The following is a 24,064-nucleotide window of genomic DNA, read 5'->3' on the forward strand; positions in this document are numbered from 1 at the left end:
ACACTTTACAAAAAATTATAGGTGTAAGGTTTGTGATATAAATAATTACTGATTTGTAGTAAAACATTTTAAAATATATTCCATGATAAAATTATAAATAAATAGATATATAATATATTATTACTCTGATAGATAAAAAACTTAATTAGCTAGGCTTTTCAAACATTCGAGATTTTTCCAGCGAAACATGTAAATCCGAGTCATAACTTTGAGGGAGATGCTGTTGTCGGTATGAGCAATTTCTTCCCCGTACGTACGTGAGCTGTCCAACCGACCTTGTCGTTTCTGTTCTGAAGGGAGCAAGCAAGTAGCATCAAGTTGGAGGTCTCGACCTCGTGTTCTAAACTCTACCCTCGACTTTAGTACTTTAATTAATTAAGTACATGTTTTTCACGTACGTTGTAGGAAGGTGACATGATTTAGCATTTCTATGCATAATTACAACTTGCCCATTTGCGAATGGTCCCCGGCCGGGTGCTTGTTTTGATGCTCATGCCTTGCTCTCTTCGGGAAATTATGCCTAGAGGCCCTCAAGGCTCAAAGCATGTGGGCTTTATGCTTTTGGGTCGTACTTGATTTGCTTCCTCCACTAGTACGTACAAGAGCGGTAAAAAAAGGAAGCCCTCCCACAAATTACTTGAGCAGTCTCCCGAGATTTCAGGAATTTTCTCGAAAGTAATCTGCTTATTCATGTAACCGTTCATACTATTTTTAATTCCAATATATACTGCTTAAATTATAATTAATATCCCATATATATTCTTCATATTTTATTTGCATATTGACTATATAGTTAATTAAATTCCTCGAATACCTCTTTTATCACATACTTTCACTCAATTTTAATATATCATGTGTACAGTGAAGACCGAATCTCTGACTCAAATCTTTGAGATTACGCCATGAGACTTTTATTACCTAATGATTATATATTAAGTAATATTGTTATATGTATTTATAATTTTACGTACGAGACTGATCATTTTATCAATTTTTTTTTTAAATTCAAATTTTAAATTTTAAATTTTATAATCTCTAGCATATGGACATGTGAAAAATTAAATTTTTTTATAAATTTTTCTTATACAGTTAGCATTTCTCTCTCTCTCTCTCTCTATATATATATCAAGTGTAAGCTAATTAAGAACATTGATGAAAGAACCAATACTACAGAAACCACGTTCAAAGCTTTGAAGCAAAGAACATTGTTTTTTCCTTCTTTTGTTGTTAACTAGGTGTATCAATTTATTAATTCATATACTTCGAGCTTCCCCAGGATTTGCACATACCCATAAGTAGTAGTACTATATTGTATGCGACCAGGTGTCGGAAGTAACCTAGCTAGCTACTTTTAACTTACCTTTGAACTCTATAAAACGGCCTACACTTGTTCTCCAAACTAGTTTCCCCTCTCTGATCTGTTCATGTTGAACAACAAACATACCCAAGAGAATGAAATTTATAAGAAACTCAAATATGGTGTACCTAAGGTTTACTAGCTTTGTACTTATCGGTCTTCTCTTTGTTATGCATGCCCTTGGGGACTCTTCTACATGCACTCATCAAGCTGGTAGAGAAAATTTCTTGGCCATATTCTTTTTGCTGAGAATTATCAAATTATCTGAGTTTTGAGAAGGTTATGTGTACCATGAATCTATGATTTATTATCCTCCATCTGTACGTATGTAGGTCATGATCAGGAAGGGCTTGCAGTTGCAGCAAAAGGAAAAAATGTTGCGGTTCCAAAGGTAAATTTCTTGTTTCATCATGATTTTTAAAAGCAGCGCATATATACATGATGCCGCGTATTATATAATATCTTTGGTAAAATCTGATTAACTAAAGCTTATAAAGATTAGTGTGAACAGGGAGTACTACTTCTTGATCGTGGTAATGCTTTCTGTTTGAGGAATATTGGGTTTGGAGCTGGAAGGAAAATGGCTGAGCAAAAAGTCTTGAGTAAAGAGATAGAAGTAGAAGATAGAGTGAATGGAGCTGGGACGACCTCAGAAATTTCAGGTGCAGTCCATTCTGATGGAATAGTACTGCTTGGTCTTGGAGTTAAGGGGGATTTTAAAGTAAAATGTAAATTGGGGAATAATGATATTACTCCTAAGAAGCACATGAAAGTGTCTGGTTTTGTGGGTTTCACAACTGATTATCAGGGGCCGAAACGCCACCCTCCAAAACATAATTGAAATGCTGGCTAGGCTAGCTAGCTTCATGAAAATTACCTTAATTTTAAGTTGCTTCCTTTCTTTGCCTTTCGACAATGTGATCATCGATGAAAACATATATGTGGATGTGTGGATGTCGTAGTACTTGTACGTACGTAATATATATATATATATATATATATATATATATAATTTGTTTCTAATGTTTGAAGGAATCTTCATGATGTCTTGATACTTGGAAGCTTAATTTTGAATTCATGTGATTTCGTCTAATATTCTAAGTTCTTACTACGGGAAATTAATGCATTAATTGTTCTAATATATGAATGTAGTACGTACGTAGTTTACGATCGATGCCTGTTGATGATGATTGCGGGAGAAGTGGCTAAACTTCCTCGTTCGTTATGAATATTTCTTGTCTGAATGCAGGAAAGGACAGTAACGCTTCCAAGAATTCTCCAGGAAGATCATCTCAAGATCATAGAGTGAGCGATGATCAGGTCTCTCTCTCTCTCTCTCTCTCTTCTCCCTGTAGCTAGCTCGCTCTCTCTTTTCCACCAATCCCTGAACTAAAAAATATGAACATGTCATAAGTTGAACAAAATGATCGTGATATGTCATTTAATTTTCTAGTAAGTTTCACCATGATAATATTTTGTTTCATGTTCAAACCAGAGTAATAAGAACACGTTACCAAAAGCATCGAAGTCTGCCGGTTTGGGAAGTCCTAGGAGTAAGCTGCTGACAGCCCATTTCCCAAACACCAAGCCGGAGCGCACTCAAGATTCCAAGGCAGAGCCAACCAAAGCCAGCTTGGGGAGTTCCTCAAGGTCTGACAAACCAATATTCTCTCAAGAAACACATCATGATCAAACTACTGCTTCTGATCATCAGAGAGATGAAACCCAAAGGCTTATTGAGGCAACCAAAGAGATTGTGAGCCTGATGCACAAGGATTATGGGAAAATGGCTCGGCGTCCCCCACCCTCCAACAATCATGAGCCTTGGCATTGAGTAAATGCCAAATGGAAAACCATAGATCATAGGTTTAGGCTCACAATTTTGCCCCAAGTAGTAAGTGAATCCCCTAATTACCTACATATATATAATATATATCGTCTTCTTCTTCTTCTGTTTTAATCTTTTCCTTGATTTTTAATGGGTCACAGACTCACAAATTAGGCGAGCTCGCATAGGAACTAAAACTGTTGTTTGCTGCTTAATTTAACATGACACTCAGAATTAGAAGGCGCCATATATAGAAGTGCTGTACATCGATCCAAGTGTGGTTCATAAGCCTTTTGGTAATGTGAAGTTAGACTAGTACTTTTGTTTGTGAAGTGACATACTACATGATTAATTACTTCGTCTCCATCTAGCTAGCTAGGTGGCTTTGGTTTACAAAACATTCCTATATATATATATGTATCTGCGTTCAAAATTGGAATAAAAACTAAAAGCTTGCTCGCTGTTACGTACTGGCAAATCAATCAAATGGCTTTATTTTATAAATGCAACCGCATTATCTGTAATCACGCCGATGTACGTACGTGGTTAATATATCTATTGTGTCTGGGCGGTTTAAACTTGTACGAGCTCCTTAATGTTGAATGGGGAGCAAATTGATGTATTGAAGCATCGGGCTGCTATGATAGAAGAAATAACAGCTTCTGTAAAATGAAAGGCATCCCAAAAGAAGTGTTTATATGCATCAGGGCAGGACGTTAGCAGAAATGGAATGCACCCAGAAGTCCCGTTTTCCCAGGTTGTACAACATGAGGAGCTTGAGTCCGCCAAGATTGTTAATAAATATTAATGCAGATCGAACCGATATTATTAGAAAATTTATGATCTATTAATTGCATTAATGCAATTCATTGTGAATTAATAATATGATTCCTTAATGAGAGGGAAAAAAAAAAATCATGTTTTACGTATGTACGTACCATATTTAGATGGATTTCTGATGGCATCATAAGAAAGAAGATTAGCTTCGCCAAGAACAAAGGTTGAGCCTTGGAGAGTGGATGTCAAATTGCTAAGCAATGCTGGGAGCCTCTGATTAAAGAATGAGACAATCTGATTTATTTCATTCACACACTGTCCGTTGTGCTTCTCTGTTCTTGTAAATGCTGGGATGCATCCAATGGGACCGATTTCAAACATGACTATCTTCCTGGCTCCTAAACTATATAACCTCTGCGCCCCGGCCCGTACATGAAAAAATTAGTTGGTAAAAACTGAAAGATAAATAAGTGAATGGAAAATCTGCTACTTAATTAAGAACAGTAAGACCTATATATCTTTGCATGAGGTACGCACGTAACATGACTTTAAATATTATTATAAGGCCTTTATACCTCACATAATTATATCTATATGATATAATTTAATTTATAAGATAAATTTTAAAATTTAAATTTTATAAATTAAATTATGTCACGTAAATGACGTATGTAGAAGCATTAGAATAATAATACTAATCTAATTTCCAACAGATATATCAACCATCCCTTACATGCATGGCAGCACAGTACTAAACAAACAAGCTAGCTAGCTAGAATTGAATGATAGAAGTCATAGTCCCTCTAATTAAGTTGGGGTGTGTAGAGAGAGAGAGAGAGGACCTGAAAACCCTGGGTGAGGGTATCCACTAGGAGTTGAGCGAATGGTTGGGGAGGATAGTGTTCACTTGTGCTGTAGATATCGGGTTCAAGGTAGTTATTCATGTAGTACACATTGCTTATAAATATGGACTTTGACAAGTACTTATCTGAGATCAGCTCGTTTGAGCCGTTGACAAAATGCTTTAATTGGCAACTCTGAATTGACTCATGTTCTTTCAAACAAGTCGATCTGATCATTTAAATTCAAGCATTTCCCCTGCAAATTACCACCATGCATGAACCGTATGATAAAATCAATGAGCCTCTGCAATTTTTATTTGCTTTAATTTTAATCAACGCGTACGGTACGTACGTAATTGAGATGCCAATAATTAGTTGTTCTCACACTTTACGTACGCAAAATGATTGAAATTTTTTTACGAATTAACCATCTAAAGCCGTGATCATATATATAAAGGATCGATGCTGGCAGGCATATTGCCAGCTGCATGCATGCAAGAACTAAAATGAACATGAGTACCTACTACATGCAAGCCGTACTCATGCATACACTTAAATTATGGCTATTTTTCATATCTGAATATCCTTTTCGAAACAAGATATATAACTGTTCTTGGCCACACAAATTGAAGTGATAATATTCATTCTGATAATATATATATATATATATAGTTAGACAGCTAGTAATTAGTACTATATGCGTACTTTGAATAAGGGTGAAGATTAAACCGTGATTTAGCGAATTAATGGGTTTTTAATGACCGATTTAACCTAGTTTGGCTTATGTGTTGGAAGAGTATATAGGATCTAGACCCGAAATGATCATTAATTGAAAACAAGGAATTAAGCTGGTTAAACCGTTAATTAAGGTAAGAGACCCTACACATGATGGCAGCATTATTAATGTAATTATGATGTCTCTAGCTGGAACCCATGTGATAATTTTTTTTTTTTAACGATGAATTTCAATTTTTCTTTTTCAAAATGAATTAATGTGCTAGATTTACATTAGGATTGTATCTAGTATTATTTATAATCGTGCAATACAAAAGAGCAAAATTTTATTACTATAATTGGGACATGCATGATGTACTAGATCAACAGAAACTTAACTAGAAAGAGATCATCATGAGGATCGAAAAGAATAAGAAACAACACATTAATTAATTAATGCATTATGATTTCTTTTCTTAATTACTTACGTACGTATACGCTTCCAGATTCCGGTAGGATGCCACAAGACGCAGACGCATAGTTCAAACCAGCTGTAAGCTGTGATGTAAGTGGTCTCTCTATACTCAAGTAGGGTGGAGAATATGGTAGCCCAAGAAATTTAGCTACAAGGGAATTAAGACAACAAATTAAGAGTTTGAAAACTAAATATTCGAACAGTACTTATACTGATAGATAAGTACTAGATCAACAACGTTTATGAGAAATGCTACTTACAACCGACCTTGTGCAACCTTATGCAACCGGCGCTCCTTTTGATGAGAACTTATCCCAGCACAGCCCAAGCCACTACCAAAGCAAATCGTGAATCACGTGAATTATTCTAAGATTCGAGCGTGCGAAAAAGAAAATTGTCCCCAAGTCAATTCCTCTGTAAGCCCAACACTTCCACCCGTTCACCTCTGCACAGTGCAACTCCACACTGCCGCCAAAGCCGTGAGCGGCCCCATGCAGTGTACCCAACTCCACAATCGTGCACCTGCATCCACACGAAGCCGAGAACCACTCAAAACACCACACGTCCTCTCGGTGTTAACCAACACCACCACTGTTTGAATCTGTGCAGCCCAAGCCACTGCCAAAGCCGTTGAAAATATTCATATACATCCAATCATGAACTAATCAAGCAAGGAGGTACTCAGCCAAATTCAGCAAACGCATTCCATCTTCGCACAAAACACTTGAATTATTTCATGGGGTTAATTTGTTTTTTATATAACACGTATAAAACATAAAAGCACTTCAAATCTGTTCTAAGTACGAGTCTGGTTCATGAAACTTGCGCTGGAAATCGAAAGTTCTGCAGAGAATCGAAAAGAAACAAACGAACAAAAAAGAAATGAAAAGCAGCCGAAGTTCTGCAGAGAATCGGAAGATTGTATCTTGTTACACGTAACCTTGACAATCAGACGCTTCAAGTTCTCGACAAAAGCTCGGGTAGGATCCATGGCACTGGATCGAGTAAGAATGCAGCGGGCGACTTAAAGAAGATCGATTTAAAAATGCAGGTTCTGACAAAATTTTAAGTTAGTATATAAAGCACGTAAATGTATTAATTTTTTTATATAATAATAATTATTATTATATTAAAAGTGAAAGAGACAAAGTAGAATGGAGAAAAGGGAGTGAACACAAAAAGTTGGAGAATCCCATCTACCCACTACGCTACGTCTTCATTTGGGAGTAAGTTCTCATCAAAAGGAGCGCCGGTTGCATAAGGTTGCGCAAGGTCGGTTGTAAGTTGCTTTTCTCTAATCTGCAACTGTTCTGCCATTGGTGAATCTTCCTATAGATCCTTCGGCAAAGTCTACACCATAAGGCAGGTAATCAGCCCTAGCCAACGTGGGCAACTGATTGTTATTGCCGCTATCCAACAAGGAATCTCCGAAAACGTATAATGCTGGTGCCAGTGGCAAGCTATGGATCATCATGATCGGTGAAAGAAAATGAAGGAGAAAATGAATGATATGATCGAATTCACAGTACTTTTTTTCATTCCCATTAGGAGTAGTATTATTAAGAATATTTATAAATTAAAGAGAAAATAATGAAAAAGATTGATAGACAAATGATCAGATGATCAGTTTATAAAACAATGATAATTTGTTTAATTATTATGTGTTTTGAAGGGTAGGAATCCCCAGAAAGGAAGGCTGCAGGAACATGAAGATAACTGGGAAGAGCTTTAAATGACATGCAGCAGGCCAGAAACTGTGCGAATGACATATACACGTCAGGTAACTCTTTTGACTAAGGGTGATGCTACAGCGTCCCGCTGGGACTGTAGTATTATTTTATATGTGTTTTATTTAAATAATTTTTTATATAAATTTTTTAATATTTTTTAATATTTTAAAAAAATAAAATAAATTTAAAATATTATTAAGAAAATACTTTCTTAATCAAAAAATAAAAAATATTTTTTTATAATTTTTTATTTTACTTTATGATTAAGAAAGTATTTTTTAATAATATTATGATTTTTTTTAAATATTTAAAATGGACATGCTACAGTTCTCGTTGGGGGCTTCCGTTGGGTTTGACATGTACTTTTTTATGTGTATTTTTTTAATTTATTTTTTATATAGATTTTTTTTACACTTTTAAATATTTCTAAAAAATAAAATAAATTTAAAATATCATTATAAAACACTTCCTTAATCAGAAAGTAAAAAAAAATCATTAAAAAAATTTCATTAATCACGAAGTAGAATAAATATTATTTTTTATTCTATTTCGTGATTAAAAAAATATTTTTTAATAATATTATAATTTTTTATTTTATTTTTTAAATATTTAAAATTATTAAAAATATTTATATAAAAAAAACTAAAAAAACTAAATAAAAAATACAACAGTCCAGCGGAAGCCCCAGCAGGACATGCAGCATTTTCCTTTGACTAAATAACACCTCGTAGGCCACGTCCACAGCATCCGCTGCATCTTCTCAATAGAATGCCACCTCCATTTCATCCGTTGCTCATTCTCAACAGAAAGTCCAATTCTGTTTAATATGAAATAGTGTAGATTCTTCTAAAATATTCTCTTATAGTCTATACATTTTTTCTATAAATATGAATGCTGCTGAATTGAGGAAAGATGGAATATACGAGAAATATATTTGTTCAAATATAAGCTCTTTTTGATACATTCTTTCAAACACCTATGCTGCTAGGGGTGTAAAAAAAAAAAATCAGACCAAACCGATCAAACCGTTCTGGAACAGTTTACGTAATGGCAAAACCGGCTGAAACCGGTTCTGTTCAAGTTTTAGGTTTTTTAGGCCCAGACCAGACCGGTTTTATATGATATATATTTTAAATTATTTTTTTGTATTATATATAATATTTTTTATACTATATATATATTTTATATATAATATATAATAATATAAATTAATTTAAAAATAAATTGAAATTGTAAGACTTTAAACTAAAACTGATAAATCACATCAATTGAAAAAAAATCCTAAATATCAAAAGATTTTAATTTATATACCAAAGTTGTAAATAAGATCACTAAAATATTATTTACCAAAAAAGAAAGAAAATCATTCAAATATTATTACCAAATTTTTATGGCCTAATAAATTCTCAATATATTCATTTTGATAATTACATAATACATTAGTAAATTAGTAATACTAATATATATTAGTATATAATGTATATTAATTATAATTTACATGCAAAACTAGTACATACTGATTCGGTCCTAAATTTTATCTAAAACTGGACTGGACTAAACCGGTTACACCCATATTTGTTGCACTTGAGTTCCTACTGGTTCTAACATGGTATCGAGAGCCCGATAGGGCCAATGCCCACTCTTTCCTTCTCCGACCATCATGACAACACCCAAACCCACTTCTCTAAATCCCTCCATCACCAATTCAGCCGCATATCTCATCACCATCAAACTTTCTATAGATAATTATCTACTCTGGCACGCCTAAATTACCACGTTCCTCCGCGGCAACCAACTCTTTGGATATGTCGACATATCCACTCCCATGCCTCCCACCACCATCAATGATGCACCTAACCCAGACTATATATACCTCTTGGCTTCTTCAAGATCAACTCATAATGCTGGCAATCTATTCCTCCCTCACCGATACTCTTCTCTCCCATGTTCTTGATTGCTCCACTTCCCAACAAATTTGGAAAACTCTTCACAACCTTTACTCTGCTCAGACCACAGCCCATCTCGTTCTCACTAAATTTCAGCTTGCAACTCTTAAAAAAGGGTCTGATTCAATCTTTACCTATTTCACAAAACCAAGGCCCTGTTTGCATCTCTCAATGCCGTAGGCCATCCTCTCCCTGAGTCTGAGTTCATCATCTATTTCTTGACTGGTTTAGGATCTAATTTCGAGTCCATAGTGTCTTCCATCACTATGCATCCCGATCCTCTCTCCATTTCTCAGGTCTATAGTTTTCTTGAAAATCACGAATCACGTCTTGCACATCAAAGCCTATCTCTTCTGTCAAACAATTCCTTCACTACTAACTCCACCACTATAGGAGGTTCATTTACTCCTCCTAACCGAAGCCGTGGCTGTGGCTTTCGGCGTGGACGGGGTGGTCGTAATTTTGCTTCGCCTCCTTCTAATTTTTTTTCCTCTTCTCAGACCAATCGACCCACCTGCCAGCTCTATAATCGCATTGGTCACACAGCCATTTCTTGTTATCATCGGTTTGATCATGCATATTAGTCTCCTTCTCCCCCTTCTCTCTCAACTAATTTCACCAATTTTTCGAATATGTCCACTACATATGCTAATTGGTTTCCAGATACTGCTACTTCTACCCACTTCACTTCTGATTTTTCTAAACTTAATCTGGAGTCCACTTCCTATCAAGGGCTAGACCAAGTAATGATTGGAGATGGATCATCCCTTGCTATTCAAAATTCTGGCTTTGGCTTACTTCCAACACCTTATGGCAATTTTCTTCTTCGCCAATTACTTCATGTTCCTTTAATTTCTCAAAATTTATTATTTGTTAGACAATTTTGTTTGGATAATTCAATTTTCTTTTAATTTAATTCATCATGTTTTTTTGTGAAGGATTTACATTCTCAGAAGGTACTTCTTTAGGGTCCTGTTAAGTATGGCTTGCATGTCCTTTCAACTGATGATAAAGATGTCACTCTTCACTCATGGCATGCTTTCATTGGCGAAAGGATCTCACCAAATGCATGGCATGCTAGTCTTGGTCACTCCTCTCCACGAATCACTTCCTTTACCATACGACATTACAATCTTTCAGTCACTTCCACATCCACTTCGTCTCTCTGCTAGGTGTGTCTTCAAGCCAAATCACATGCTTTCCCTCACCCACTCTCACCTTTTCAATCGAATTTTCCTTTTCAGTTGATATTTTTAGATGTCGGGAGACCTAAGCCTGTGCTATCCTCCAGTGATTTTAGATTTTATTTTTCTATTGTTGATGACTTTACAAAGTATGTTTGGTTTTTTCATTTACGTGCAAAATCTGATATTTCTCCACTTTTTCTAAACTTCTTTAAATATGTAAGTATTAATACTTTTTCTAAAAATATTATAGCTGCTCAATCTGATTGGGGCAGTGAGTTCCGCCCCTTTCATGCTATCTTACAAAATCTTTAAATTTCACATAAAATCACCTGTCCATATTCTCATGCACAAAATGACAGAATTGAACGGTGTCATTGCCATATTGTTGAAATTGGGCTCTCTCTTTTAGCCCAATCTTCAGCTCCTACCAAATATTGGGTTGATGCTTTCCAAATAGCTGTTTTTCTTATAAATAGAATGCCCACACCCATCCTTCATCATATTTCTCCCTTTCAGGCACTTTTTAATTCGCTACTTGATTATAATTTTTTATGTGTTTTTGGCTCAGCCTGTTTTTCCAACCTTCGTCCTTTTAATCATCACAAATTAGACATGCGATCTCAGCTTTGTGCCTTTTTAGGATATATCCTTGATCACAAATGGTATAATTGCTTGCGTATTCCATTTGGCATAAGTTATATTTCACGTGATACGCTTTGATGAAACTCTTTTCCCATTTGCACCTTCTCAAAATTTATCTACTCAGGCCCTCTCTTCAGCCCCTATTACATCAATGTCCACTTCACCGAATTTTTTTCTTCCTTCCTTACCAATTCGGGTCTCCTTTCCAAATAATCAACCTTCCTCTCAGCCCGACCCAGCCGAACCTATCTCTCCATCTCCCTCCACAGCTCCCTCACTCATTCTCATTTATAATACTCTAGCCCATGAGCCCATCATCACAAACCCTACCTAACCTTTAGAATCTTCTCATCCTCCCAAAAATACTTCTACTGCGCCGACTCCTTCAAACCCTCTGTATCCTGCTGCTCCTTCGTCCTCCACCCCTTCTTACATAAACATTCATCCCATGACTACTCGATCCAAAGCCCTCATCACTCATCCCCTTCATCGACAAGATGACATCATTCCATGGCCACCACCAAAACATAGTGCCTCCCTCATCGCATATTCTTCCATCCCTGACTAGCCCACCTCCTACACGGAGGCTTCCAAATTCTCTGTCTAGTGTGCTGCCATGGCCAGTGAATTTGAAGCTCTCCTCCGAAACAAGACATGGACTCTCGTTCCTCCCTATCTTTTTCAAAATCTTTTTGGTTTAAAGTGGGTCTTAAGACCAAACGGCTTGCCGATGGAACCATTGAGCGGCGCAAGGCTCGTCTCGTTGCCAAAGGTTTCCATCAACAAGTTGGGCTTGACTACTCGGAGACCTTTAACCCAGTAGTTAAGCCAGTTACCATACAGCTTTTGATCTCTATTGCAGTGTCTCGAAAATGACATCTTTATCAGTTGGATATACAGAACGCATTCTTGCACAAGGATTTGGAAGAAGATGTCTTTATGCGGCAACCAATTGGGTTTGTTCATTCTGATTTACCTCATTTTGTTTGTAAATTTAAAAAAATCTATATATGGCTTGAAACAAGCTCCTAGGGCTTGGTTTGCAAAACTTAGTTCGAAATTATTAGCACTCGGTTTTCATGGTTCCATTTTTGATTCATCCCGTTTTATATTTACATCTGCTACTGCTCCTGTGTATGTTCTAATTTACGTCGATGACATAGTCGTTACTGCCTCAAATTCTTCTCTCATTATTGATTTTATATCCTTTATGTCCGTATCTTTCACGATCAAAGACCTAGATTCACTTCATTTCTTCTTGGGAATTCATGTATGTCGCAAGGCTAAAGGCCTATTTTTATCTCAGTCTCGTTACATCTCTAATCTATTGAAGAAGACTAATATGCCTGAGTCCAAAACCGTGTCAACACCTATGTCTACATCTGATAAATTTCAGCCCTTGATGGATCCTCCTTTAAGGATCCTCATCTTTACTGAAGTGTCATTGGCAGTCTCCAGTACCTTTCCTTCAATCGTCTGGATATCTCGTTTGCAGTTAATAAAGTTTGCTAGTATATGCAATGTCCCCATAACTCTCATTGGCAAGCTGTCAAACGCATACTGTGTTATCTCAAACTCACCATCTCCCTTGGTTTATTTTTCTCTTCTATCTCTTCCTTTAAACTAACATCATTTTCAGATGCTGATTGGGTCGGTTGTCCGGATGATTGGAAATCGACAAGTGGTTTTTGTGTCTATTTTGGGTCTCACTTAGTGTCTTGGGGTTCCAAGAAACAACTGACAATAGCTAGATCCTCGATTGAAGCAGAATATAAATCAGTTGCAAATACTGCTTGTGAACTTCTGTGGATACAAACATTGTTGAAAGAATTGAAAATCTTTATTTATGATGCACTACACTTATTATGTGATAATATTGATACAACTTATCTTTTGGCTAATCTTGTTTTACACTCACGGACTAAACATGTGGATCTTGATTATCATTTTGTACATGCATGATCGTGTTGGCATGATCGTGTTGCTAACAAAACTCTCACTATCTCCTTTGTCTCAAGTAAAGAACAAATTATAAATATTTTCACTAAGCCGCTCTCCTTGGCACGATTTGCTCTCCTACGTTCAAGCCTCACTATCCTACTGGTGCCGCTTGAATCATGAGGGGATATTAGAGCATGTGTACCTGCCTTCGAGGATAACACCTCACAAGCCATGTCCATTGCATCCACTACATGTTCTCAACAAAATGCCACCTCCATTTCATCCACTGCTCATTCTTAACAGAATGCCAAAACCAACTTTGCTCAATATGGAATATTGTAGACTCTTCTAGAATGATGCTCTTGTAGACTATACATTTCTTCTATAAATATGAGTGCTGCTGTATTGAGGAAAGATGGAATATATGAGAAATATATTTGTTCAGATATAAGCTCTCTTTGATGCATTCTTTCAAACGTCTCTGCTGCACTCGGTTTTCTATTGGTTCTAGCAATGTACAACTTGTACGTGGCTGAGTTGACTTGCGAATTTGATGAATAAACTCAGGTTTTTTCTGTCTCAAATTAGACCCGGCTTGGATGCATGCACGCTGCTTGATCAAGTTGCTAGCTAGATTATCATGAATTGGTGCGCATCGATCCATTGATCAATTCCAATTGGCATAGAGAGAGAGAGAGAGAGAGAGAGAGAGAGAGAGAGATATATATATATCAGGCAATAAATTAATGATCATTTTCTCGTACGTATGTTTGTGTTAAAGTTGATATTTTAAGAGGATGAAATTCTAATTTTATTAATAATCGAAGCCATTACGTACGACAACTACTTATTTAATCCTTTTTACCCACATGTTAACTCCTAATTTCCCCATTTGATATAAAAAAGAAAAAGGCTATATTTGGTTATATGGTTTAAGTTTCATAACACAATATAGAATGCAATACGTACTTACGTAATTCAATCGGACAATTTCTTGCATATATATATATATATAGCATCCAAATTATTACGGCCTGTCATGGCATGGAATTATGCATATTACTCCTATGTAATTTGATTTTATCTTTGTTTCATTTCATTAGAAACGAAGAGATCGAGATGGCACTCATGTTAATTGCAAATTAATATATCTAAGGCCAAAAAGAACCAAAAAAAAAAAAAAGCCTTAATACCGTTGCATGCATAAATAAATATTGAATATTTTCTTGCAGTACTATATGTTAATTTTTTTAACTTATTTGATCAATAGATATTTATGATTTTTTTTTCTAATCTAGCATATTATAGATCATATATAAAACAGTTATAAGATACAAGAGATAACATGGTGGAAAACTCCGATAGTCATCCCAAATCAGCTGGTACAACACATGAAAAAGAAAAAGAAAAAGAAAAAGGATTTGGGGCCAAATACTTGAACTCCACCCATTTCTCACAAGGGGAAGCCGCTTGAAGCAGTTTTGATATATTTTGATATCAAATGGACTATAATATAGAGATCTGTGATGCATGTTGCTGGTCTAGACTAACTAAATAAGACTTTCACTACTTTTTTTCCATGGCCCTTGGTTAGGATAAGCAATAAATAGGAAGATAACAAGTTGTAGAAGTGTCAAATCACCAGCGAGAGATCGTCAGGAATAGTGGTGGCACGTGAAAATCACGTGCCACACTAGGAGACTGGACGTTGGTCGGATCTAAGAGATCCGAGACCTTTGACCCCAAAAATGTCGTGCGTGTTGGCAGCAGACTCACAATGGTGAGATCCACGCATGGTTTGGGCTGCACGTGAGGACCATGCAGTCATGCACCACTCTTTTCCATGTTTTTCTTTTACTATCTGGCAACTGGTGAGTCTTGTGGTGTGGTGCGTGGCAGTCTTAAGTGGCTGGAAAGTAATAAATCGGTATTTCTTTGTACTATGATTAGAAAATTTAGAAAAAACCGGAAAAAAAAAAAAAGAAAAAAAGAAAAGAAAAATATAACAGACTATATAGACGGGATGAGGGTGGTTCGGTTCGGGTGGTGGAACCGAACCGCCCTCTGGACTGAGTGTTTTCACTGGAGAGAGAGAACGAGTTGGCAGAGATATTTCTGATCTTGTTTTTGAGTCAAATCTAACTTTGACCCCGTCAAGTTGTCAACCACGAAAAACAAACCGAGTAGTTCATCAATTATTGTCAGCTATTAGATAAATTATATTTTTAATTAGATTGACGTACCAATCCATAAATGTCAATTTTTTAATTAAGAGGGTAGGTTTTGTTTTTTTGTTTTCCTTCTAAATTATCATCATTCAGTACATTTTATATCAACTACGAAGCCTAGAGTCGTCGCCATGCATATAGCAAGGCATTGAAATGTCTATTACCTGGTCTGTTTTTTATTCAAAACTTTGAAAGATTAAACAAAACAACCAATCAAGGGAAAAAAAAGTCAACCAAAAAGCAAACAAATTTACGAAACACAGTTTTTACTGGCCTATGTTTAATGGACGCACCCATCTACGGCCACAAGGACAGTTAACAGGCTTTCCCAACTTGTTATTCGGCAGTTGAAGGCTTGAGGCATGTAGCCGGCTATCCTGTTATTCCTTTGTTTTTGTGTTTTTGTGGGCACCCTTTTATTCCTTTTACGTGCCCTTTATGCGAATGCCACCAAGTACCGCACTTCTAGTTCTCTCCATTCCCCTCCACAGCCTCCAAAGCAGACCTCTTGGTCACCACTCGAGTCTTTACTCTTGACCCAATACGAATAGAAAGGCAAAAGAAGCATTTCTGGTTTAGGCAAATACCAGCGATCAAATTGCGGGGGTTTTCAGGGGACAAGGTACGTGTCATGGCTTTTTGCTTGCTTTTGCTTATTTTGCTCGGTTGAAGGGGTTGTTGGGTGTATACTGTCTTGTTTTTTCTTTGTGAAGGACTGACTTTTTGGGCTTCATGGGTGCCGTTGTCTTAAGAATCATGCTTGATTGTGTTTCTGGGCTAATTTTGGTTCTTGGGTTTATTTTGTTTTGTTTTCATTTTGGCGGGTTTGTCTTTATGAGTGTTCTTATGTAGGAGTTCAGGGGAAATATATATTATTTTCCTGCTTTTTATTTAATTACTGTAATTGTCTTGATGACAGAGAATAATATGGGGTTTATGAGGATTAAAAGTATTGAAATAATACAAAAATGTATGCTGATGAACATTTTGTGGATACAATACAATTGAACATTCTATTGTTAACAGTCATTTGAATGCAAAAGAATTACTGGTGGATATGGATTGGAGAACCAACCCATGTTGAGCAGAAATAGTGAGTGAGTTGGGACAAAAGGACTCTCTGCAATAGATTTTTTTCTTCTTCTCACCATTCGTAGGATACTGATTTTTAAGAGAAAAACTCCCGATGGATTCAAATGAACGAGTTTATTATGAATCTAATGAATGATAAAACTCAGCTCACCCAACTAAGCCTTAATCCTCGTTAGTTGGGGTTTATAAATTATAAAACAGAACAAAAATAAAACAAGAAAAAACGAAATGGTGGGGCTAATATAACCATTTTACTGCGCTTTTTCAATTTTAAATTTTGTATTGTTTGGAAAGGTAGTAGACTCAGAGTTATGAGCATTGCACTTTAGGTCCACTTTTTTTCTTTGGTAAGTTTAGATGAACTCAATAGGATTTATTCTGCCTGGTTTGCATCATAAGTTTGTAGCTTTGGATGCTTTCTTTTATTTGTAATCCCAATTTTTAAAGCAATACAAATTGTTATGATGACTTCTACTGTCCTTTGGCCTAAGTGGCACTGACTTCGGTATCTCAAGGGTGAGATCTGTGTTCAAATCTCCCCAACCCTGTTGCCTAGAAAAGTTGTTATGATGACCAGTTTCCAGAATGCTGCTCCATGCGTGCATTCAACACAAGGAAAATTAACTAGAATTGCTGATCTTTTGATACTTGCACAATCCAAGTTTAACTAGACCCCAACTTCAAATAAAAAAAGGTTGAAACTGACCAGCAGTGAAGTTAATCAACACTGATTTTCAAGTTCTTCCATGCATTGGATTGCCATGCTCTTCCATACATTGTAAGGCAAGTTGCTTCCAACAATATATGGACATGTCCAAAAACCAGAAAACCTATAAGCCTCTTTACAGGTGTCGCCTGTAACTAAGCATTTCCATTTATAATGCATTTGCATCAGTACATAATATTGTACAGTCATCATTAATTATGAAAATGATGGTCCTCACATTTCTATAAATTTATGGTACCTGTGGTGTTTCCTTTGTTAGTTAGATGCTCATATGCCCGCAAAGAAAAAAGGAAAAAAAATTGTAATGAGCAGAGACTACATTCTAATAAGTTGTGATTTTCTACTTTCGGCTAATGTCCTTTGAGTTCATATAATTTTATTTTCATCTTATGACAGTGAACCTGTGGTACTTGAGCCCTGAAAGATGTTCTCAAAGCCAGAATTCCAAGAGAGACCAAAGAATGGCTCATCAAGCTGATTTGGTTATCATTGGCGTCTCAGTTGGTCTAGCCCTTGGAATTTTGATAGCTTCACTGGTATTTTTTGGTATTAGGTGGTACAAAAAGCAAGCTCATCTTCAGCAACGTGCAAATGAGCCTATTGTAACAAGTGGAACCCTTCCTATGCGCTCAAATGGCTTTGGTACAAGTAATGACTTTAGTGTGTCTCTCACAAATTCGATAGCCCCACAGGGATCAGAAAGACTTCCAAAAAGTTCTCATGTTTATTGGTGGAAACATAAGAATAAAGATCACTTTGTTTCTGCATCAGGCATACTTAGATACTCTTACAGGTACGTGGATTTTGAGCTTTGCTTGAGCATGATTTTTCTTTGAGGGTATATGGAAATAGTTGATTTATACAATTGAATAAATTGGGATTGTTCTAAACATAGCCGAAAAGAGTGTAAAACAAGCCACTTGCTACAAATTTGATCACCACAATATCCCACCCTCTGTCGGTCATGAGTCCATGACCAATAAAACAAACAAATAAACTAACCATGGTTTCTCGAATAAAAAACTACCTGAAACTATTTTTTTCTAAAACTGAAAAAACAAAGAAGGCACTGCCACCATCCTTTATGTTCCATTCTTTCCTGTTGCCTAGGTTTCGGCAAATCTGCAAACCAAGACAAATAATTATTCAATCTCTTAACACAAATCAATTATAATATTCAGTGGTTATGATGGAAAAGATCACCATCATAAGAATCTCATTCATTTTCCATTAATTGATATGCAACAATATAATCAAACCAACTACGCAAAGTTTTTAGTAGTAAGTTACCATATATATAGAACAGGTTGAAGGAGGGAAAACAAACCAAAAAAAAAAAAAAAAAGTGACATTAGCCGGGGAAAGTAGCTTAGGCAAGAAGGTTTGAAAGCACCGGGGGTTGGGGTGGGGTTAATGTGATTCTAAAACTTGACATGACTAGGTTTTAGACTCGGTGAGTTGGTCTTATCTTTCCCAAGTGCTTGCTGCTTTTGATTTTAGTGAACAATGAATTTCTCTAGCGAACTTCTGTTTTATTTCTCCTTCCCTTCTATTTGTTTAAATGGTACTCATGAAGGATTTTTCTCATCTAGTAGAGGTCTTTTGACATAGTGGATACTTCTCTCTGGTAGAATTTAGGCACCCCCACCCTACCAGAACCTAAGAGTAAGTTGATAATTGATCAGTCGAGGAATGTAATATGTGTGGATCAGTTGAAAACAAAATCTTGTAGGCGGTAACTGTTGCACAAGCATTGAGATGAGAATGTTGTCCTCATACAGATTCAGAAGTGAGCATTAGGATTGATAGTTTGTACCAAATATATGGTTTATTTAGCTCATCATGTTTTTTCCAGGGATATCCAGAAAGCCACACAGAATTTTACAACCATTTTGGGTCAAGGGTCATTTGGTCCAGTCTATAAAGCAACATTGCCTACTGGAGAAGTGGTAGCTGTGAAGGTGCTGGCTTCTAATTCCAAACAGGGAGAGAGAGAATTTCAAACAGAGGTAAGTGCTCGATTGGCCTAGGAAGGATGAAGTTCCTTCATTTCTCAAAATTTATGTTTTTTGAAAGAAAACAAAAGATTCTGCCTAATATATGTGATATTTTAATCTTTTCCCTTTTATGTAATCCTATGATGCTTTGTGATAAAATATCTTCAAGAGCAAACACATTGATCCCTTAAAGAGAACTAAAACCTTTCAGAACTTTCACCAGGGGCATCAAGTTTAGTTAGAAACTGCATCTCTGGATCCAAATTAAAAAGAAAGTCCCCTGGGAATGTGGCCATCTGAGGGGATTGTAGAATTCCTCTAAGCCTTTATACCTCTGAAGAACTTTTGTCGCAAATGCATCAATTTTCAATTTGATATTAGAGAGAGCATCACAGTATCGTGAGGTTATTTTATTTTTCAAGTAGGACAGTATTATGATTATACTAGTATATGTATGTACTTGTGAAAAAAGTCTGGCCATTGTATGCCCTTTTCTCTTGTGAGGAGCATCAGAATCTATGAATTGGAAACTATTCATAGAGTGGGATTTTGGTCTTCCAAGGTGAATTTATGTAACTGTGGTTTTCCTACGCCAAAAAGTGAGGTTTCTTTAATAATACTTCAGGGTTCTCGTCCTCTTTTTTTAATTATAAATCATCCATGAAGCATGTTATTTTTACCAAACTAGCTGGTCATAATACAGGTATCTGTGCTTGGGAGACTGCATCACAGGAATCTTGTAAATTTGGTTGGATATTGTGTAGATAAAGGACAGCACATGTTGATTTATGAGTTCATGAGTAACGGGAGCTTGGAAAACCTTCTATATGGTAAGCTCGTAACCCTCTTTAATATCTAGCTAAAGATTTCTTTTTTCATTGTAATCCTCTGCTGGAAGACATCTGCTCTACTTGAGAAGAGGGGAGAGAAGACATATATTCTCTGGTTGAACTGAGCATTAAAATTTACGTAGATGGTGATCAAATTTGACGGGAAAAGTTTACTAAAATTGCATGTTGTTTCATGCTTATTAATTTTGCAATCATTTGTGTGAGCTGTTCTTTGGTAAACTAGCTGACAACATGACTAAAACTTCCCACTGAAAAGAGTTTGTGGTCATTCTTACCAAGAACCATCCTGCCGTGCATTTTGCTTAGGTCAAGAAGAACAGATTTTGAGCTGGGAACAAAGGCTTCAAATTGCTCTTGATATTTCCCATGGGATTGAGTACCTTCATGAAGGGGTATGCTGAATATTATGCGTTTTTTCTATCGCGTGAAAAATGTTCTCATTTAGTCTATTCATATGAAAATTATTGAACAGGCAGTCCCACCCATCATACATCGCGATTTGAAGTCTGCGAATATACTGTTAGACCGATCAATGAGAGCCAAGGTAAGCTAGTATACAAAAACTATCTATTAAATCCATTTGTATCGGAGATTTGTAATAGTACTACTGAGATATTATATACATATTAGCCTGTGTAGTTGTGTAGTTGTGACTTGTGATTTCTTTGTAATTTATGCTGATTTTAAGAGCATAAATTACTGCCAAGGCAAACACAGAGAGAAAAAAAGAAAAAGAAATAGAAAGGTCATAAAGAGAAACAATATGTTGAGAAGTCCCACACGGCTTAGGACCAAACTCATCTTGAGCTTTATAAGGAGTTACTTCACTCTTAGGCCTTTTATGGGGGGAAATGGGTGTTTCTACATGGTATCAGAGCCAGGTTAACCTATGACTGATGATGAGCTCCTGCGACCTACCCACGATGATGGTACCGAAAATACTGACCCACATGTGAGGGGGCGTGTTGAGAAATCCCACATGGCTTAGGAACAAACTCATCCTAAACTTTATAAGGAATTATTTCACTCCTCCTATCAGGCCTTTTATGGGGAGAAATGGGTGTCTCTATACAATACTCCACTTGCATGGTAGATAACATCTTTCTCATATTTGTAGGTTGCTGATTTTGGGTTGTCAAAGGAGGAGGAGGTTTTTGATGGCCGGAATTCTGGTCTGAAAGGCACATATGGGTACATAGACCCAATGTACATGTCAACAAACAAGTTCACAATGAAGAGTGACATCTACAGTTTTGGCATTATCGTCTTTGAGCTCATCACTGCCATCCACCCTCAACAAAACTTGATGGAATATATAAATCTTGTGAGCTTTTAGCCCTCTGAAGTTTTTGTGTTTAATGTTTTACATTACCAAACTTCTAGATTATAAAGCTTTATTTATTTTAATACTTTGTTTTAAGGCTGGAATGAGTCCGACTGGCATTGATGAGATACTTGATAAGGAACTTGTTGGAGAATGCAGCCTTGAGGAAGTGAGGGGGCTTGCCAGTATTGCTCACAGATGTCTGCACAAACTACCAAGAAAGCGACCTTCAATAGGAGAAGTTTCTCAGGCTATATTGAAGTCAAAACAGAGGCATCTTGCTAAAGTAGATACCATGTCTTTTGCAGGCAGAGACATTTCACGAGCAGTGAGCCGAATAGAGGATCAACAGCTTGAGTTAAGTAAGATGGCCAGCTTGAAGGAGAGAGTGGCTGAATGACCACAAACGTCATATTTTTTCCTTTTTTTCTTTTTCCTTTTCTACTTTTTTCTTTTTCATTTTTCATTTTTAAAAGTAACTCCTTTCTCCTTTGGGTGTTCCTTGAGTAATGCCAATGATAGCAATGGCAAACGAAGTCGATAGGGAAATGAATTGATAGCATCTTCTGCAAATGAGTATTTCCATAGTCTCATTATCTACCTTAGCTAGTTGACAAAAACTATTTAAATCACGTGTCATATTGAGTGTGACTGAAAGTTACAAGATTTAAAGAAAAAAAAAAAAGTAGTATTGCTAACAAAAATTAAAATTCTCCCTTCAAGCGTCCATGTCATTGCAGTCCTAACCTTATCATCTTGCATTATTTTAATCTGCGGGTCCACAAACTGCCAATTACAACCTCATTGGTATTTCGTCCTCCATTTTATGCTCAATTTTGTCTGGATTATTTAAAATTCAGACCAAATCAGAGATGGGCTCCCAAGTCAGCTAGATCAAGATAAACATCCACTTGGCAACTCCTGGTAATTGACTTGTTTCTTTATGTTTTGATTCAAAAAGATATGTTGCATAAAATATGCAACAAATACAAGACATTGTACGATTAGATAACGCTGGCTATTATATTGACAGCGACTCGTACTAGAAATTAGTGAGAAAGCATCTCAAAGAAAAGATGAAGCGGCTCCTCATTTTGACAAGGATTCTGAATTGGTAACTGGTTAAGAGTAGTAAGTTTGAAGATCACATATGAATAAGTGTTAAAAGATGTACAAATATTTATTGAAAGTCTTATTCAGTATATTTATGATTTGAGTTTTGTTACAAACTAGTCACTATTTATATTACACACTTTATACTTATAGTTTTTTATAGGATGTGTGAGTATTTTTATAGGATGTGAGGTGTGAGATAATGAATAGTAACTTATGAGAAGAATTTTTCTTATGATTTTATGTTATTTTGGTACTTTGGGTCATGGATATTTTCAAGTTTTTGTAGAGTTTTTAATTTATTTTATTGAAGTATTTATTTGGTGTCTTGATGGAGGAACATATATTTTTTTTTTTATTTTGAATAAATGAATTTATATTTTATGGGAAATTTAAAGTATATAAATACGTTATGAGAGATGATTTTAGGTTATAAGAATTAACTCGTCGAACCTACATCAGGGCACCGTTACAGTTGGTATCAGAGACAGGTTGGAGATTCTGCATACTATTATAATGAGTGTGATGAAATTTAAGGTTTGAGATTCTGCAGACTATGAGGTTTTGGATATCTGGGGGTTTAGGAAGTAAATTTAGATTTGAGGTATAAAAATTTGAGGACTAGGGGATGATTGTGTTGATATTTAAAGTTTGAGGTTCTACGGACTATAGTATATGAGCTTTTGAGTTCGGCGGACTTTAGGAAATAAGTTTCATATTTGATGTTTAGAATTGTGCGGATTGCAATGAATAATCTTGTTGGTACTAGAGGTTTTAGAATCTACAGGTTTTAGGAAATATGTCTTATGAAATTTGGGGTGTTGGATTTTGAACATTTTAAGAACTAATTTCATAACGATTGAGGTTTTAAATCTTGTAGACTCATACTGTTGACTTTACAAAATGATTTTGATAAGATTGAAGGTTTAGATTTTGAAGATTTATTGTTATTGCAGTTGCATATACATTTTTTTTTTCATATAGGTTTTTTTATAATTTCGATGTATTATATACATATTCATTTTATGGTTAAAACTATTTGCATATGTTTATTTGAACTCTATATTTTTGAAATCTTTATTAAAATCCAGGTCTCAATGATATCACCTCGTTGTCGGTTACGAAACATTTCGGATCTAAACGTGACTGAGAATGAAAGAGTATAATTGAGTGTGCATGGATTTGGGTGACAAGAAAGCAAGTCGCTACCAAAGTATGGTAAGAGTCATCTTCATAGGTACTAAAATAGATTAGACTCTTAGTTTTAAACATTTTGGCAAAATCATCAGAGTA

The 24,064-nt window shown here is 35.9% G+C and overlaps 2 protein-coding genes and 1 pseudogene across 3 annotated transcripts; 2 read left to right on the forward strand and 1 right to left on the reverse strand.

The window, feature by feature from the left end:
• The first annotated feature begins 1,342 nt into the window (after positions 1 to 1,342).
• On the forward strand, positions 1,343 to 3,514 carry LOC108988079. Of its 2 annotated transcripts, none has more exons than XM_018961181.2 (5): positions 1,343 to 1,570; positions 1,690 to 1,748; positions 1,860 to 2,019; positions 2,607 to 2,677; positions 2,853 to 3,514. In XM_018961181.2, exons 1-5 carry the CDS (start codon positions 1,453 to 1,455, stop codon positions 3,189 to 3,191), a joined length of 747 nt encoding a protein of 248 aa, XP_018816726.1. In that variant the 5' UTR covers positions 1,343 to 1,452; the 3' UTR covers positions 3,192 to 3,514. The 2 variants fall into 2 exon arrangements, with proteins under 2 accessions (XP_018816726.1, XP_018816727.1); XM_018961182.2 differs by having other exon boundaries at positions 1,344 to 1,570; positions 1,869 to 2,019.
• A 244-nt stretch (positions 3,515 to 3,758) lies between these two features.
• On the reverse strand, positions 3,759 to 7,467 carry LOC108988068 (annotated as a pseudogene).
• An 8,520-nt stretch (positions 7,468 to 15,987) lies between these two features.
• On the forward strand, positions 15,988 to 22,251 carry LOC108988090 (calcium/calmodulin-regulated receptor-like kinase 2). Its single transcript, XM_018961200.2, has 8 exons — positions 15,988 to 16,289; positions 17,883 to 18,279; positions 19,342 to 19,495; positions 20,187 to 20,313; positions 20,641 to 20,726; positions 20,807 to 20,878; positions 21,452 to 21,658; positions 21,756 to 22,251. Exons 2-8 carry the CDS (start codon positions 17,948 to 17,950, stop codon positions 22,056 to 22,058), a joined length of 1,281 nt encoding a protein of 426 aa, XP_018816745.1. The 5' UTR covers positions 15,988 to 16,289; positions 17,883 to 17,947; the 3' UTR covers positions 22,059 to 22,251.
• Positions 22,252 to 24,064: the final 1,813 nt, after the last annotated feature.

The sequence above is a fragment of the Juglans regia genome, chromosome 1, assembly GCF_001411555.2.
Source record: "Juglans regia cultivar Chandler chromosome 1, Walnut 2.0, whole genome shotgun sequence".
Taxonomy (NCBI): Eukaryota; Viridiplantae; Streptophyta; class Magnoliopsida; order Fagales; family Juglandaceae; genus Juglans; species Juglans regia.